This window comes from Lonchura striata, chromosome 13, assembly GCF_050655825.1.
Source record: "Lonchura striata isolate lonStrDom1 chromosome 13, ASM5065582v1, whole genome shotgun sequence".
Lineage (NCBI taxonomy): Eukaryota > Metazoa > Chordata > Aves > Passeriformes > Estrildidae > Lonchura > Lonchura striata.
Genome location: NC_140715.1, coordinates 6328084 through 6342138, shown reverse-complemented (window position 1 = coordinate 6342138; position 14055 = coordinate 6328084). Strand labels below are relative to the sequence as shown.

The 14055-nt window shown below is 40.9% G+C and overlaps 1 protein-coding gene across 2 annotated transcripts in view; it reads right to left on the bottom strand.

Moving 5' to 3' along the window:
- The window catches only part of SLIT3 (slit guidance ligand 3), a 482119-nt gene that overhangs the window by 203495 nt on the left and 264569 nt on the right, over nt 1-14055 (bottom strand). For both annotated transcript variants that reach the window (XM_031506039.3, XM_085591180.1), the window contains one exon: nt 11772-11843. In XM_031506039.3, coding sequence (XP_031361899.3) covers nt 11772-11843 — 72 coding nt within the window. The remainder of the gene's footprint in view (nt 1-11771; nt 11844-14055) is intronic.

Here is a 14055-nt window from a genome sequence, read left to right as displayed (position 1 = left end):
AGTTTTCAGTACACTGTATTGGGAATGCCTGCTGTGGCTCTAAGTCCCAATTACATCCACAATTTTGATTTGGAAATAAAAGTATTTATGTGAACACCGAGTAAATCTTTTACATCATTAGGGTGGTTTTGATGTTTCTCTATGGTACCAAATTTCAGGGCTGATATTATTGCCTAAAACCACTGGGAACAACTCCAATTGTCATAATACCTCGACCAATGTCTGCTCAAGTCAGAACAAATCCCACTGCTGATTTCAGCAAAGAGTGAATCTAGTCCCTGCAATCCATTTATTTAGGCACAGATTTTTGCAGGAACCACAGAAATCAAACATATAATTGCATTACATTTAAACTCCCCTAAATTTTGATTTGTAGATTCATTTGAAAAACTCTCGTTCAATGAATTAATACAATAAACTTACAATACAATTATTTCACTTTAATATAAATTCATTGTTAAGTAGAGTTGATTTTGGTTTGTTTTTTTTCTTTTTTTTTAGGTTATAGAGAGATCTCTCATACCAAACATGGCTCTTGGTGTCCCCCAACTGCATGCAAGTCAGGAGCTGTGGTTTATGGATTCTGTGTTGCTCCTAACAAAATCAGTGGAAACAGGACTGGGTTCTCAATACATACAGAGGTCTGGAAGCCTACCAGAGTGAATTTATGGAAAAGACAAAAAAGAATCAACAGCATGAAGTCAAATTATACAAACCTTGTATTTGTTGCATCAGCTCCTCAGCAAAATAAAAGTTTCTCAGGTCCCTGCCTAAAGAGTTGTTTCAGGTTAGTCCTTTCTGAAGCTGAAACAGCTTTATAAACACAATCCAATTCAAACTAACACAGTTCGACTCCAAAATTTGAAAGGACTTTGATCATTTGTTCAGCCTGATGGCTTTTAATGATGGAGATTTCCAAGGTAAAAGGTTTCAGCTTTCAGTCAGCTGAGTGTTACTATTTCCTTACAGGACTTCACCAAAAGACATTCTAAAGAAATTGGTTAACACTGGATCAGAAAGGAATGGTATCATTCTTCAAAGCCATGTTTTAATTTGTCCTGAGTACACTGCAGCCTTAATGCTACAGCTTTATGGTAAAAAAATTCTATTCTATTCTCTATTCTTACAGCCTTGCCCCAGAATGAACACAGCCCTCCGTACTCCTCCGAGTAACACACCACCAACAGAAAAGCCATTCCGAGTGGCAGACAGAAATTAGTTGCCTTTTCTGAGGTAAGGAAAGTGACAAAAATGGACTGTGCATCCACTGCTGGTGCGCTGTGGCCATGCTCAGTCTCCTTGGGATGGTCACCGTGCCAGCCCGGGGCCACCTCAATGCCGCAATGCGGCAGCGCCGGCGGGGCCCGCGCTGCCCGCTGGGAACAAAGGGGGACGAGCCACCAGCCCCAGTGACACGGCACTGCTGGCACTTCAACCAAGCGTCAGTGTAAAAGGTTCTACCAACACCTTGTAAGGGGAGGCGATGGGAAGCCACAGAGAGGGGGCGGCCAGAATCCCTGGGCGCAATTTTCTCCCAGCAGCAGGACCAACAGGTCCTGCAGGCAAAATAATGTCCCTTGTTACTCTGGAAATATCTCACTGATTCAGTGCCTCAGCTGCCCTTCAGCTTCCAAGGCCATTGGCATTCCCGCTGGGAGAGAGCAGCGGGAAGAGATCTTCCATAGCTCCAGCAAGAGGACAATGACCATAGTGTGGCACAGAACCATACAGGTAGTCCCTGGCTTTGGACAGCAGAGGAAAGAAAACAAGAAAATCTTTTAAAGAAAAAACACTTCACCTTATCTGCTAAAATTGCCTCCTCAAAGTGCAAGAGATTGAGAAGGTATTTCTGGAATAATTTTATTTTCTAACGGTATGTCATGTCCCTATCTGCAATTCATCCATGCTGGAAATTAAGGCTAAAATACAGGCTACTATAAATCCACATGAATGAAATAGGGAATGTGTAATACACACATTCTGTGAATTCAAACTTGCATGTATGGACAGTTGTTAAGGAAAAGTTACATTTATAGAGGAAAGAAATGATTTGAAAAAACAAAGACTACACGTAGTTTCTAGACAAGGACAATTATGTTTCTTGGTAAAGCTGGAAAGGGATCTGCTTTCCATCAGGACTTTATTTTAATAAGGCATTAGACAGTGCTTGTATCACACAAGAAAAAGGTCAATATGTTTAAAAATGCCTATCTTTCCAAATTTTACATTTCTCCAAAACTCCGCCTGCCCATGAGAACAGCAATACCTGCTTATATTCATGCAATACAGGTAAGAAACCATAATAATCTGAATAGCAAATACTCACAGTGTTTCATTTGCCTCCAGTCCACAGAGAAAAAACACAAAATAAAACGTACACAGAAAACATTCGACGCACCCATGATTTGTTCAGGAATATTCTACAACCGCGAGCTGTAGCTAAATAAAAGGAGTCTGTTCTTCACACATAACTGTTTCTCTGCATGCACCCAAAATAAAATATACCTGCCATTGTGGAGGGTCTGTCCTACCCGTTTCGGCTGGAGTGCCTCACCTGGCTCCTAACGCCCTTCCTGCGGACGGGAAGACGGGATGTCTCACAGACAGGATGGACCCAACCCTTTTAAGACACCACTGGAATTGCCCAAGGAGCCAGTAGGAAGCGTGGGTGCTGCAGCGTGGGCTCCCCCTCCCCAGAGCCCGCCCAACCCGCAACCGCCTCCTGCACCAACGGGGGCTTCTGGCGGCCTCCAAAGCGCCGTCGCAGAGATGCTGCATTGCGGCAATTCATCGATCGCAGCGGCCACGTCCCGCGCTGGGGCCATGAACCAGGGAAGTGCCCCACACTCCCTTCTCCAGCAAAGCCCTGCTGCTCTCAAACACAACTCGTGGTTCTAGTGGCAAACGGAGACTTGCCCAGTCTGTGCTGCTTCAGCCCTCCAGCACAGCCATTAGCCTGGCTTGCGCTGTGGTCTCTTTACCACCACATAAAGCCCACTCCAAGTGACAGTCTGGTGCTTGCACACCAAGAAGGCTCACCTCACCCAGCACTGAGAAGACAAGGGGGATGAAAACAATTTTACAAAGTTAATGGCACAAGAGAACATCGTTTCCATAGCCATTGATGCTGTTTCAACTGACCAAGCTATTCTCTCTAAAACACTCGAGTAACATGGTATATTATAACAAAGATTACTGGATGGCCTTACAGCATTTTTAGATTTGTTTCTAAGGATGTGCAGATGTCCCAAGCATGGCTATCCATTGCTTGTAAAGACTAAAACCAATGCATTCAGGTTAATCACCCCAAAATAAAAACGTAATGTACGTTTTCTAGACGTAAAGAAATGTGATGCTACTTCAAAAATATTGAACCAGTTAACAAGAAATTGCTTCATTTATGATAACTTAATTAACATAGAAATAGTGATTATTTGTCTTCAATGACTTTGACATTATTTTATACTTCTGTCCTAAAAGCAGCTCTTAAATTGTCTTTATTCCTAAGGCCAGAACTAGATAAGCTACATAAATAAAATCTAATTTATATTAATCTTATTCCTACCTTTTAAGTTTTAAAAAATATTTTCTTGCTTTAACTGTAATTTTAAAATGCTCTCATCATCGCATATACACACATATATACCTACATTATACGCATAACCTTTTGAACAGTGAGAAAAAAGAAACTATTTGATCTTTAGATCAGAAGCAGGTTTTACCAATGCATTTTTTTCAGGTACAGATATAGTTATCTATTTCACTTCCAAGAAGTTCCAAGCTATCTACATATTACTGATTTGATTTCTAATTTATTACAGGCACAATATTATTGTCCCAGCTAAAAATATTGCATAATGCCAGTAATATGTAATGCATAGTACCCCGGTCCCTGCAGCTACAGTTTAAGGTAAAATATCTGACATCTTGCTTCAACTGGGAGCTCAACAATCCTTGTATTCAGAGCTCCCATCACAGTTTTACTCTCTCTTTCCAGGCTTCTGAGCCCTCCCTTGAACAAAGACTGGCTACAGCTCAGAGCTTTTGTCTATGTTGTACTTAGCACAGCAAAGGGACAAAAGCAACGTCTGAGAAAGACAAACCATCTACCCCCCTACTGGTCACAAACAATGCCTTTAGCTGCACACAGAAAAAAAGAAGGGAAATAGTTATGTGTTTTGAAATGTTTTTATATTGATCATTTTTCGCTGTTGTGACTGAGCTCAGAGGATGCAGGAGTTCCTACACACCTCACCAGCTCTGGACCCTCATGTTGCAGGAGGGCTGAGGACATCTCAGGATATTTGATAGTGATATCACAGGAACCTGTGGTTCACATGCATGCAACCTCCCCCCAGACACAGAGGCTGCATTAGTGCCAACAGAACCACATCCAGCTCCTGGAGCATCGTCAGCCTGCTGCTTCGGGGAGTCATAGAAACAATGAACTGCAAAGTGCGGCATAAAATGACTGCTCATCCACCTTGGGCTCGTCATGTTCCCCCAGAAGCGTGTCACAGCCTCTACTTTATCAGCAAGTTGTTTTATTCCATCCTAGTCTTCAGCTCAGCTCTTGGTTAAGGTGTTGAGCCGCACATCAGCATGAAATACCCAGCTGAGTGTCCTCTGGATTAAGTCGTTCACATTCATTTGACTTTCAACAGTCAAAATGCTTGTTCTACATCTTTTATATTACTGACGAAGAAACTGTATTAGTCAAAGGGGAGGGAGGGCAGGTCACAAGATGAGCAGAGCATGCAAATGAAACAATTAATATCATGGGAGAGAAGGTGTGCCAGAAATCTCTATATCACCTGGAGTTTCGACTTTGGAATCTCTCGGAGCAGTGACTGCAGCACCAGGCTTAAACGACACAACGCATAAAACTTGGCTTCCTCAAAAAGCAGACTGGTCAGTGATTCATGAAACTAATAATTCTAACCTGACACTGCTCTTATCTTGGTAAGTTCTGCAGCCTGTTTGGCTCCAGGCTATTCTTAAAGGGAAAAAACCCTCCAAACTAATGGGGCAGGGAAGGAGAATGAGCACAGCATTCAGCTACTACATATGCTCCAGGAAGGGAAAAATCCATCTTTCTAAATATGTAACATAATTAGGCATCCGGACCAAGGACTGATAGAAATGTTCATCAATTTGCAAGGACATGCCTGAAATACGGCAGGATTAGCAAAATCATTGATCAATGAATGTATGCAAATATATTCTCCCCATAAAGAGAGCATTACATTATATCTGTAACAGGCATCAGCGATTTTCAGAGACCCTCTCTTAGACTCTCTTATTTTGTCTCGGCTGGTCTTTGATATAAAGCCTGTCACCATGGTGCCATCTGGATAGTGTTCCTTTCGCCATGCCGTACTTCCAACCTCCCATTTGTAATCTGCTGTACAACAGAGGTTATCTCAGATTTCATTTCCACATCTTGAGCAGGGACACCAGATCTCCCACAGACATGCATCAGCAAATAAAAACATTTCTTATCAAGCAACCACGTATGCACCTCATCTTCCCTCCATCAACTCGTCATGCTGATTACGCATCTCCTTTCCCTAGGGTCCACTGCGGGGGCACTGCACTTTCTACAAGTTCACCTGAAAAAAGACATTTCTGCAGTTAATCTTATCTCTGACTATTTATGTAACTGAAACCTTGTAGTAACCACAGGCAGATTCTCTGGGAGCCTTTCTCCTTCCCTTACAGACAGCGATACAGGAGGCAGGAAGAATGGGAAGAGAAGAAACCAAGGGACAGTCTAACAAAAAACAGAGTGAAGAGAAGAGGAAATTCCCATTTGTCTACTGATACCTCTGTACTCTGGGCACACTATTTCTCTATTGCCAAACCAACTGTTGACTTCCTCTTGCATAACTTGATTGTCTGTAAGACAAACTAAACATAGAAAACTGTAGATACTCCTAGAAATGCCAAATTCATTGTTTTTCACCTAATTTTACCAAGCAGGTACATGTATTAACTGCCAATGGCTACACCCTTCCATTACTTTTTATTACATGTATCATTTTTCCATGTTGACTGATGAAATAGTAAAGATTTTAAATTGTTTTTATTAATTTGCATACATTTGAGCTAATACACACCCTCAGGTAAAAAAAACAACTCCAAACAAATCAACAACAACAACAACAAAAAAAACAAACCAAAAACAAAAGAAAAAAAAAAAAAAAAAAAACCCCAAAACCCAAATCACAAAAAACTATAAATTAAAACCAGAAATAATTTAAATTTCACTGTACTCAAGTATAAGTAAACTAGCTATCTAAAACTAGCACATCATTTGACAAAGAATTCTCATTTTCATCATTGTATTTAGGCATATTGGTATCAGTTATAGGAACATGATTTACAGAGTTCAAATTTGATCCTGATTGCCTCAACCTATCGTAATTTGCAGCAAAATAGAGGAGGAAATCACATTTGTGTGGCATTTTCAGGCTTTCATTAAGCAATGACATCTCATATATTTACAATTATGTCATGACTTTCGCTCCCCGTCTCTCCAGGTTGTGAAAGCAAATAAAAATCTTCTATCTAGTTAAGACATGTCCAGAATAGCATTTTGCAAATAAGTAAAACTGACTATATAACTGAGTGTTCAGCATACAGAGGCAACCCTAGGCACAATTAAATCCTGGCTGTGGCACAAAATATTGATTCATGTTCAGAAAAGTTCTTAAAAGTTTGCTGCGACAAAAGGCAGTGTGCATTACAATCACACTCACCCACGACATTGCCTTTAGAAATTGCACAGACTAGAGCTTTGATGAAAGAATCGTTTATAAGAGGAACATATTGAATCCAAGCAAGGACGGCAGGAATAATCCCAATTTTTACTCGCTGGTAAAACACTTGCAATGCCTGGGTGTGGCAGACAATGCACAGAACTGGGGCTGCAGGCCAGGCTGATGTGACAGACCGACTCTGTCCCACCCGACGCGGCTCGGGGCCGAGTTGGAGCTCAAAAACATCGACACAGCTCCGAGTCAAAGTTCGAAAACATCGACACAGCCCTTACAGCTTTGTGGTTTTGTGGGTTTGCCATGGAGCAGGAAGAAGAGTGTGGCAGAAATATTCGGAGAGAAAAGGTTTTGCATATAAGAGAGAAGAATTTTAATTTCTCTCCATTACTTTAAGATTTTGGGAAAGGAAAGGTGGTGCAATTTTATTTACCTTTATTATATTTTGCAATTAGAAGACGTTATCTTTTTAATATAATACATTTAGGGCTCATTTGGAACTGAAGTCACAAATATTTGGAAGACTATACTTGCACTTTTTCATCATTACTTGTGGATGAACTCAGAGGATTTTTCACACTAAGGCACCCAAAGTGGACTGGTGGATCCCTGAGCGTGTGCAGCTACGGACTCAATGACACTCAGTGCTCATTCATTCCAAAAGCAGATAAAACTCAGGAGGAAGGACTTGCAGACTCAGCCATATGCTATAAAAGACGTACAATGAATGTGGCTAACAACAAACAAACCCCCAAATCATTCTGTACTAGCTCTATACAGCAAGAACCCATTTGCCTTCTTTAACAGAATACTACCCACAGACCTCCTAGGATTAGCTCTTGGTATGATAAAATCTTATGCAACAAACAGAATGTGTTCAAGCTCTGGACCCTCTGGCTGTCATTATAAAGCTGGAGAAAAACAGCTTTTAAAATATAAAAAAAAAGGGAAACACTCCACCTAAGTTGTCAACAGTGACTTGTAATTCTTTCTGTGCTGTCCACACAGTACAACTCCCATGCCACCGCACAGTTTTCCCGTTACCCCAGAGAGAGAAAACAATGACAAATAAATTAATGGGCTTTTTGCTAAACTGAATTCTCTTTCTTACTGAGAAAAATGGTTCAGCCCTCCCAGTCTAATGACAATAGTATGCTCAGGCACTCAATAGTACCAGTTTATCCAGTTTGAGCTTGTTGGACCATCTTGAAATTAATTTCTTTTATTCATGTGTCCTAAGAGACTGGAGGTGAAATTCTGAACCCTAGACACGTTTTATCTCATATCCTTAATAATTTTGGGCATTTGGATATAAAACCATGGACTAATTTTTAACCTACAAAGTGTATGAACAGCATATTGTCAAACCACAAGGAATAGTCGCTGATAATTTTGAAGACTACACTGGGTTTTAGGTTTGGTCTTGAGGGTTTTTTAATAACCTTGAATCATACTTACAGCTACAGTAACAGGTATTTCTCAATAATACTGTTATTGCCAGATATTGCCACAGGACATAAGTAAAAATTAAGCAGAGACCTTCTCCTACTAAAAAATCTTTAATTAGAAAAATTACCAATTTTCTTCAACTTTTCTGTGCATTTCTATGCCAATAAGTCTTAAGACAGTTAATAGCTTTTGCCACTTATTTACAAACACATGCCCATTTTGCATTTTATTGCTGTTTCAATTGTTGCACGCACTTTTCTGCATCTTGGAATGCAAGACCAAACCCATTGAAATATTTTTTATCGTCTTATAAAAAGAGGGACACAGGAATTATGTTAACAATAAGAATTTCCTATTTTATCAACAGCTAGAAAACAAACCCTTCATGATAATCTGTTCAGGACATCAGAGACAAGAATGAAAAAGCCAGCCCCAATGCAGAACGTCCAGGACAGGATGTTTAAGTCCATCAGTTCTGCAGTTCATTTCTCAGACATTATTTCAACTTGCTGGGTAGGCAAAGACCATCAAGAGAAGGCACCAAAATGCTTTATACTCAACATTTTTGCATCTTTTAATCCAAAACTCAGAGTCAGCAGTAGAATACAGCACCTGCTTTAGGGTCTAGGTAGGTTGGGCCATAAAATCTGTGACACTTTTTGTGTCATGGGAAGACAGAGGCTCCCAAACACAGAGGTGACCAAGAGCGCGATGGCGCTGGCAGGCGCATTCCGCGCCCTGGCCCATTCCCAGCTGCGGCTGAAGTTCACAGCTCCCTGCACCACGCCAAGTTCTCGTGTTAGGCACAAATTCCAGCCTTGTTTCCATCTCTGCCTCTGTGCTATTAGTTGGTACGGGAACATATTTATAACGCAAAACAAGAAAATGAGAACAGTAAATGAAAACAACTTGTTGATAAGAAGAAATACGTCGCACGGGTCACGGCGTGCTCTGCATTTTGAAGGATAACTGAAAATTCCTTCTGCACAAAAATTCCTTCTCTTTCTACTGTAAAGCTACTGAATCACCAAGCTCCTTGCAGTCATTTTTTTTTGAGGAGCTCAAGGTGAATGAAACATGCAATTCAGAAACCAAAGTGTTTCTAAAGAAAGTATTCTTAGTTTATTTTTTGAGCACAGCTCTGCCCCAAGTTATAGACAAAATTTAGAATTCTGTAGACAGGCTGTGTGTGAGGAGAAAAGTACAGGAATGGAAACACTGAATATCAGAAAGGTCACATGAAACCAGTAAGATAAAGAAGAGATACATTATTTGGTACTCTGGCAAGCTGTTCAAACAGATAATTAGATTTATTTTTGCAAGAATCATTGAATGTTTTCTACATACTGCATTTTATGTTAAAATATACCTGCATAAAATACACAGTGGGTCTGAAATGTTGAAATTTGTTTTCATTTGTTAATGTTCCTTGATGGTTCAGATCGCTGTACATTTTAACATTTATGACTGTTTTACAACTAAAAATATATTCTCTGGGGCATTTAGCAAATTTATTTTGATAGATTAAATTCTCAGACTTTCTTTGAAGAAAAACATGGGGAAAAATTCAGATTATGTTGGAAGTATAAAACATGCATTTTGTGACTGCAAGAAAAATAAGCTTAGAAATAGATACTATCAATTTGTTTTATCATCTTTTAGAATTAATATTGATTATTTTTCCTGTAGCAGTGTTTCTGTGCTGAAAATTAAAAATGCACTAAATAACTGATTATGATCTATTTTCTATATCCTCATCTCCTCATCTTTTCCACCCATAAATAACTGGCATAGAAGTAACCAATTAAAAACAGACAGGTAAATAAACTAATTCAGCATTTACTACATCCTGAGGAGAAGGAATGCAATGCTCCCAGCAACTTCTGCGGAGCCTGCAGAACTCAGTATATTGCAAAAAAGGGCTCCATTTACTGTCCAGCCTATTTAGTGAAAGTTATAGCACAGTCTGCTGTTAGTGGAGGACTGATTCACTCTGCAGATATAGACAGTCTATCAAAAGGGGAAAAAAAAAAACAACCCAATTTTAGAGGAGTTCCAATTTTTTTTCTTTTCTCCTTTTCTTTCACCACACAGTAGACTTTTCAATCTGACAGACAAGTAAAATTTTATAGTGGTAACACATTACTTTTCCTGAAAAGTGCTATTACTATAGAATTCAAACAATACTGTTGATAACATAAGTTCCCAGATAAGAAAGCTTCTGCTGGCTCAATGTGAGCAACACATACTCTGTGGGATCCACATCAGGGTCCCAGCCTGGGGTACAGGGCTCAGAGGGGTTGTGACAGACACAGCCACCCCCAGGTCCCTCAGACAGCTGAGCCTGTGCTGACACGGAGGGCAGAGCTCCTCTGAGCATCAGTCCGAGCTGGATCCAGCCCTTGGGAACAGCCCTGTGCATCACCAGGGCGTTCAGACCCCCGTGTGTGGCACAGGCTGCCCACCCAGCCCCGCTGCTCTGCCTCCTCTCAGGAGCCCAGGACATCGTCGTGACTCTGCTGAGTCTCCAGGTGCCAGCAGTGTCTGAGGCAGGTGCTTATTTTATCCACCTACCATTTGCTGTTTCATCCCGTGTAATTTAAGGGCAAGCTCTGCAGCAGCCAGGCAGGCCTTCCCTGCTGTAGGAAGGTGTGCACTGGGTCAGGGCTGCTCTCCCATTAACTCACGGTGGACGAGGAGGGACTGAATTTTGGAGAGGTCGCGTGTCCTTCCCGCCCCCCTCCATTTCGGCTCAGAATTATGTGCTTTAATGACTATTGACACTCAGCTTTGCAGGATTAACTTTTGGGTGAGAGGGAAAGCTTTACAGCAGTTCATATTGCGAAAACCTATTCTAAAAAGGTCTTTAAGTGAACAAGTTACAATTAGTAATAAGCGAATTATCTGCACAGATACCAAGTTCAGGGTAATATTGAATTTACATTACAATGACAGCACTCTAAATATAATATGCTGTTTCTCTGGTAGAGTCAGCTTTCACTGTCAAAACCTTTTTCTCAGTACGTGCTGCAGCTTTAACAGCCTATGTGTAAAGTTTGTGGTACATGAAGAGCACAACGTGGTGTTATTTCAGCCCTCAGAGAAGGATCCTCCCCAAAAGCCAATGACTGCACTGAACAAGCCTGCCAAGCGCCCGTCTCTCCTCCCTCTTACACACCGAACACCTTCCAAACTGCTTTTGTCTAGGGCAGCGGTCACCCATCTCATAGCATCGCTCCCCATGAACCTGTTACCCATCCTGTGCTGGGCTCAGGGCAGGATTCTGGCTGCGGATCACACGCCGGACACCCCGGGAATGCTGCTGAGCCCATCTGCTCCCGCAGCAGCGAGCGCGGCGATCTCCGCGCTCCCCACCAGCGCACGCAGCATCCGTCTATTGTGGTTTAATTAGCAGCACGGCCAGCCCGGGGGAAGGCTCAGACTGCACCTGCTGAGGTGGGCAGCGGGGCTGCAGAGCCCCCCGGCTCGCCAGCACTGCAGCGCACTGGGGACAGCCCCCACCGCCCCGGCACCAAGTCAACTCACAGGATCTCCAGGTCGCGCAGGGCTCGGAAGGCTCCATCTTCGATGCAGCTGATCTGGTTGTTGTCCAGTTGCCTGCAGAAAGGAAGGGAGAGGATGAAGGCTGGCTCGGAGCGCCAGGTTGGGGCTTCCCCGTCAGCGAGGTGTCCCTCCACCCCCTCGCAGCGCCTGCTCAGCTGCCACGCTGCTCGGGGCTGCTCGGCTGTCTGACAGCGCTGCACGCTCCCGCACACTGAAGCCTGTCAGGTCTCAGTAAATATTAATTGCGCCTTTTTTTTTTTTTTTCCCTTTTTTTTTTTTTTTTTTTTTTAAGGCAGAAGGGAGTAATTTCATTACATTAGGGCATCCAATCCATTATGAGCTTTTACCGTCATGTCACTGAAACAATTTCATTAAGCTAAAGGCCTGTAAATCATTGGAGGTCACTGGGCTGCCCTCCGTGACCTCACAGAATGCAGTTTTTTCTTTTACTGGAAGTTGGAGTCCTCTGTCCTGACAGTACTAAATCTTCAGGCTTTATCTACCCAAGAGCTGTGAGAGTGCATAGGGAATATACCAATTCCAAATTAGACTCAACTAATCTAATTTTATAGTCTTTTTATTATTCTAAGCACCAAATGTCTGTGGTGGTTCGATGCCTCTCTGCATTGTTACTGGTCCCATCTGGTAGCCCTTTCTATTGAAAGATTTCTGACTAAATACAGATTCTGTCTAACTGCATCAGGGAGAGCAATCCAGTGACAAAAAGCATTATACACACGTACACTTAAAACACTATTTTGCTTCGAAACATGTAATTTAATATTTGGGTGGCGGAGTTCTCTCATTTGTCTCCCTGTATGCGCATGATTTAAACATATTTTGCAATACATGTGGATGCAGTAAGACAGCTACATCTGTCTCCTCTGCTTAAAAGAATTAAAGTTGTAATTTAAAATTCAGTGATTACATTTTCTGACATCTGATCCCTTAAATTTTACACTTAAAGAAATAAAATTACTTATCTAGTCACATGCAAGTAAAATATCTGCATTTCATGATAAAAAAGATGCAAGCTCCTGACTATCTGTTACTGCCCTTTGCACAGCAAAAACTTTGGATTTGATGAGGCAGAGACCTTTTGTATTATGTGGCTAAAGTATCTTGAATAAAGATACAAAGATTACACTGTAGTTTCTGCTTTTTATGAAATATATATATATATATATATATATATATATATATATATATATATATGCAACTATAGGAAATATATACACCCATGTATAGTATGGTTATATAGTTTCACCAACTACTTTCCAGTTATTTGCCTTATCTAATTTTTGGTCTAAATAGACATTTGCAGCTATTTTCTTATTATACAACAATAAAGCACAAACAGAGCAAATATAATCTTTATGAACCCCTCTAAAGACTGAGTTTGATCCACTAAAATTGAGCATCCTGGGCATGTACATCTTTGAAAAGCATGGGAAACTTACCCTTTGTGATGTAGTCTGTACCAACGAAAATTCTATTTTTTATGAGTTAAAGTACAGGAAAACTCACTCACACTCTAAAGTCTACTAAAAACCTTAGGAACCATAAAGCCCCAACTAAGGTTTCTTGTAGCATTTGCTAACTCTGGAGAACTTTGTGAATTTGGCAAAACTTCAGCAATGTCTCCAAGACTGGCAGACACTGTGGTGTACAATCCTCCAAAAGGGATTTTTCTGTGTGTAGGAGTTCATGAACAGCATATATACATATCTAGATAAATGTATACATACATATTTATGTTCTCTCTCTTTCTCTGACCATCTGTGAAAGATCCTAAAATCTCTCTATTTTTGACTGCTGAGAAGACTTGTCCTGATATCCCCGTTTAATTGACAAAAAATTGTTGCTCAAACAGAAGGGATGGTGCATTTTGAGAGGAATAAACTTCAAATTAGTTAAATACAGTGCTGTCTGCAGCACTGTAAGTACTTTACACTTAGTTTTATTAAGCAGAAGGTTGGCAGATAGTAACATGATGAGGAGAAAGGAGCCTCAATTTGAGAATTACCTCTCCTTCAATGGGAAGTACTAGATATTGCATGATTTTTATTAGAGTTATAGTACGATATTGATTTTTCTGCCAAACACACTAAAATAAGCAAATAAACCCACAGTGTGCTACCCTCAAAGCCTTCTGATTAAAGGGATTCCTTGGTGGGTATTGTATTTTTTAAAAAAACTGCTACTCTCATAGATTGATTTTTGTTGAAAAAGTGTAATAACCATTTTAATCATATTTCCACAGGTC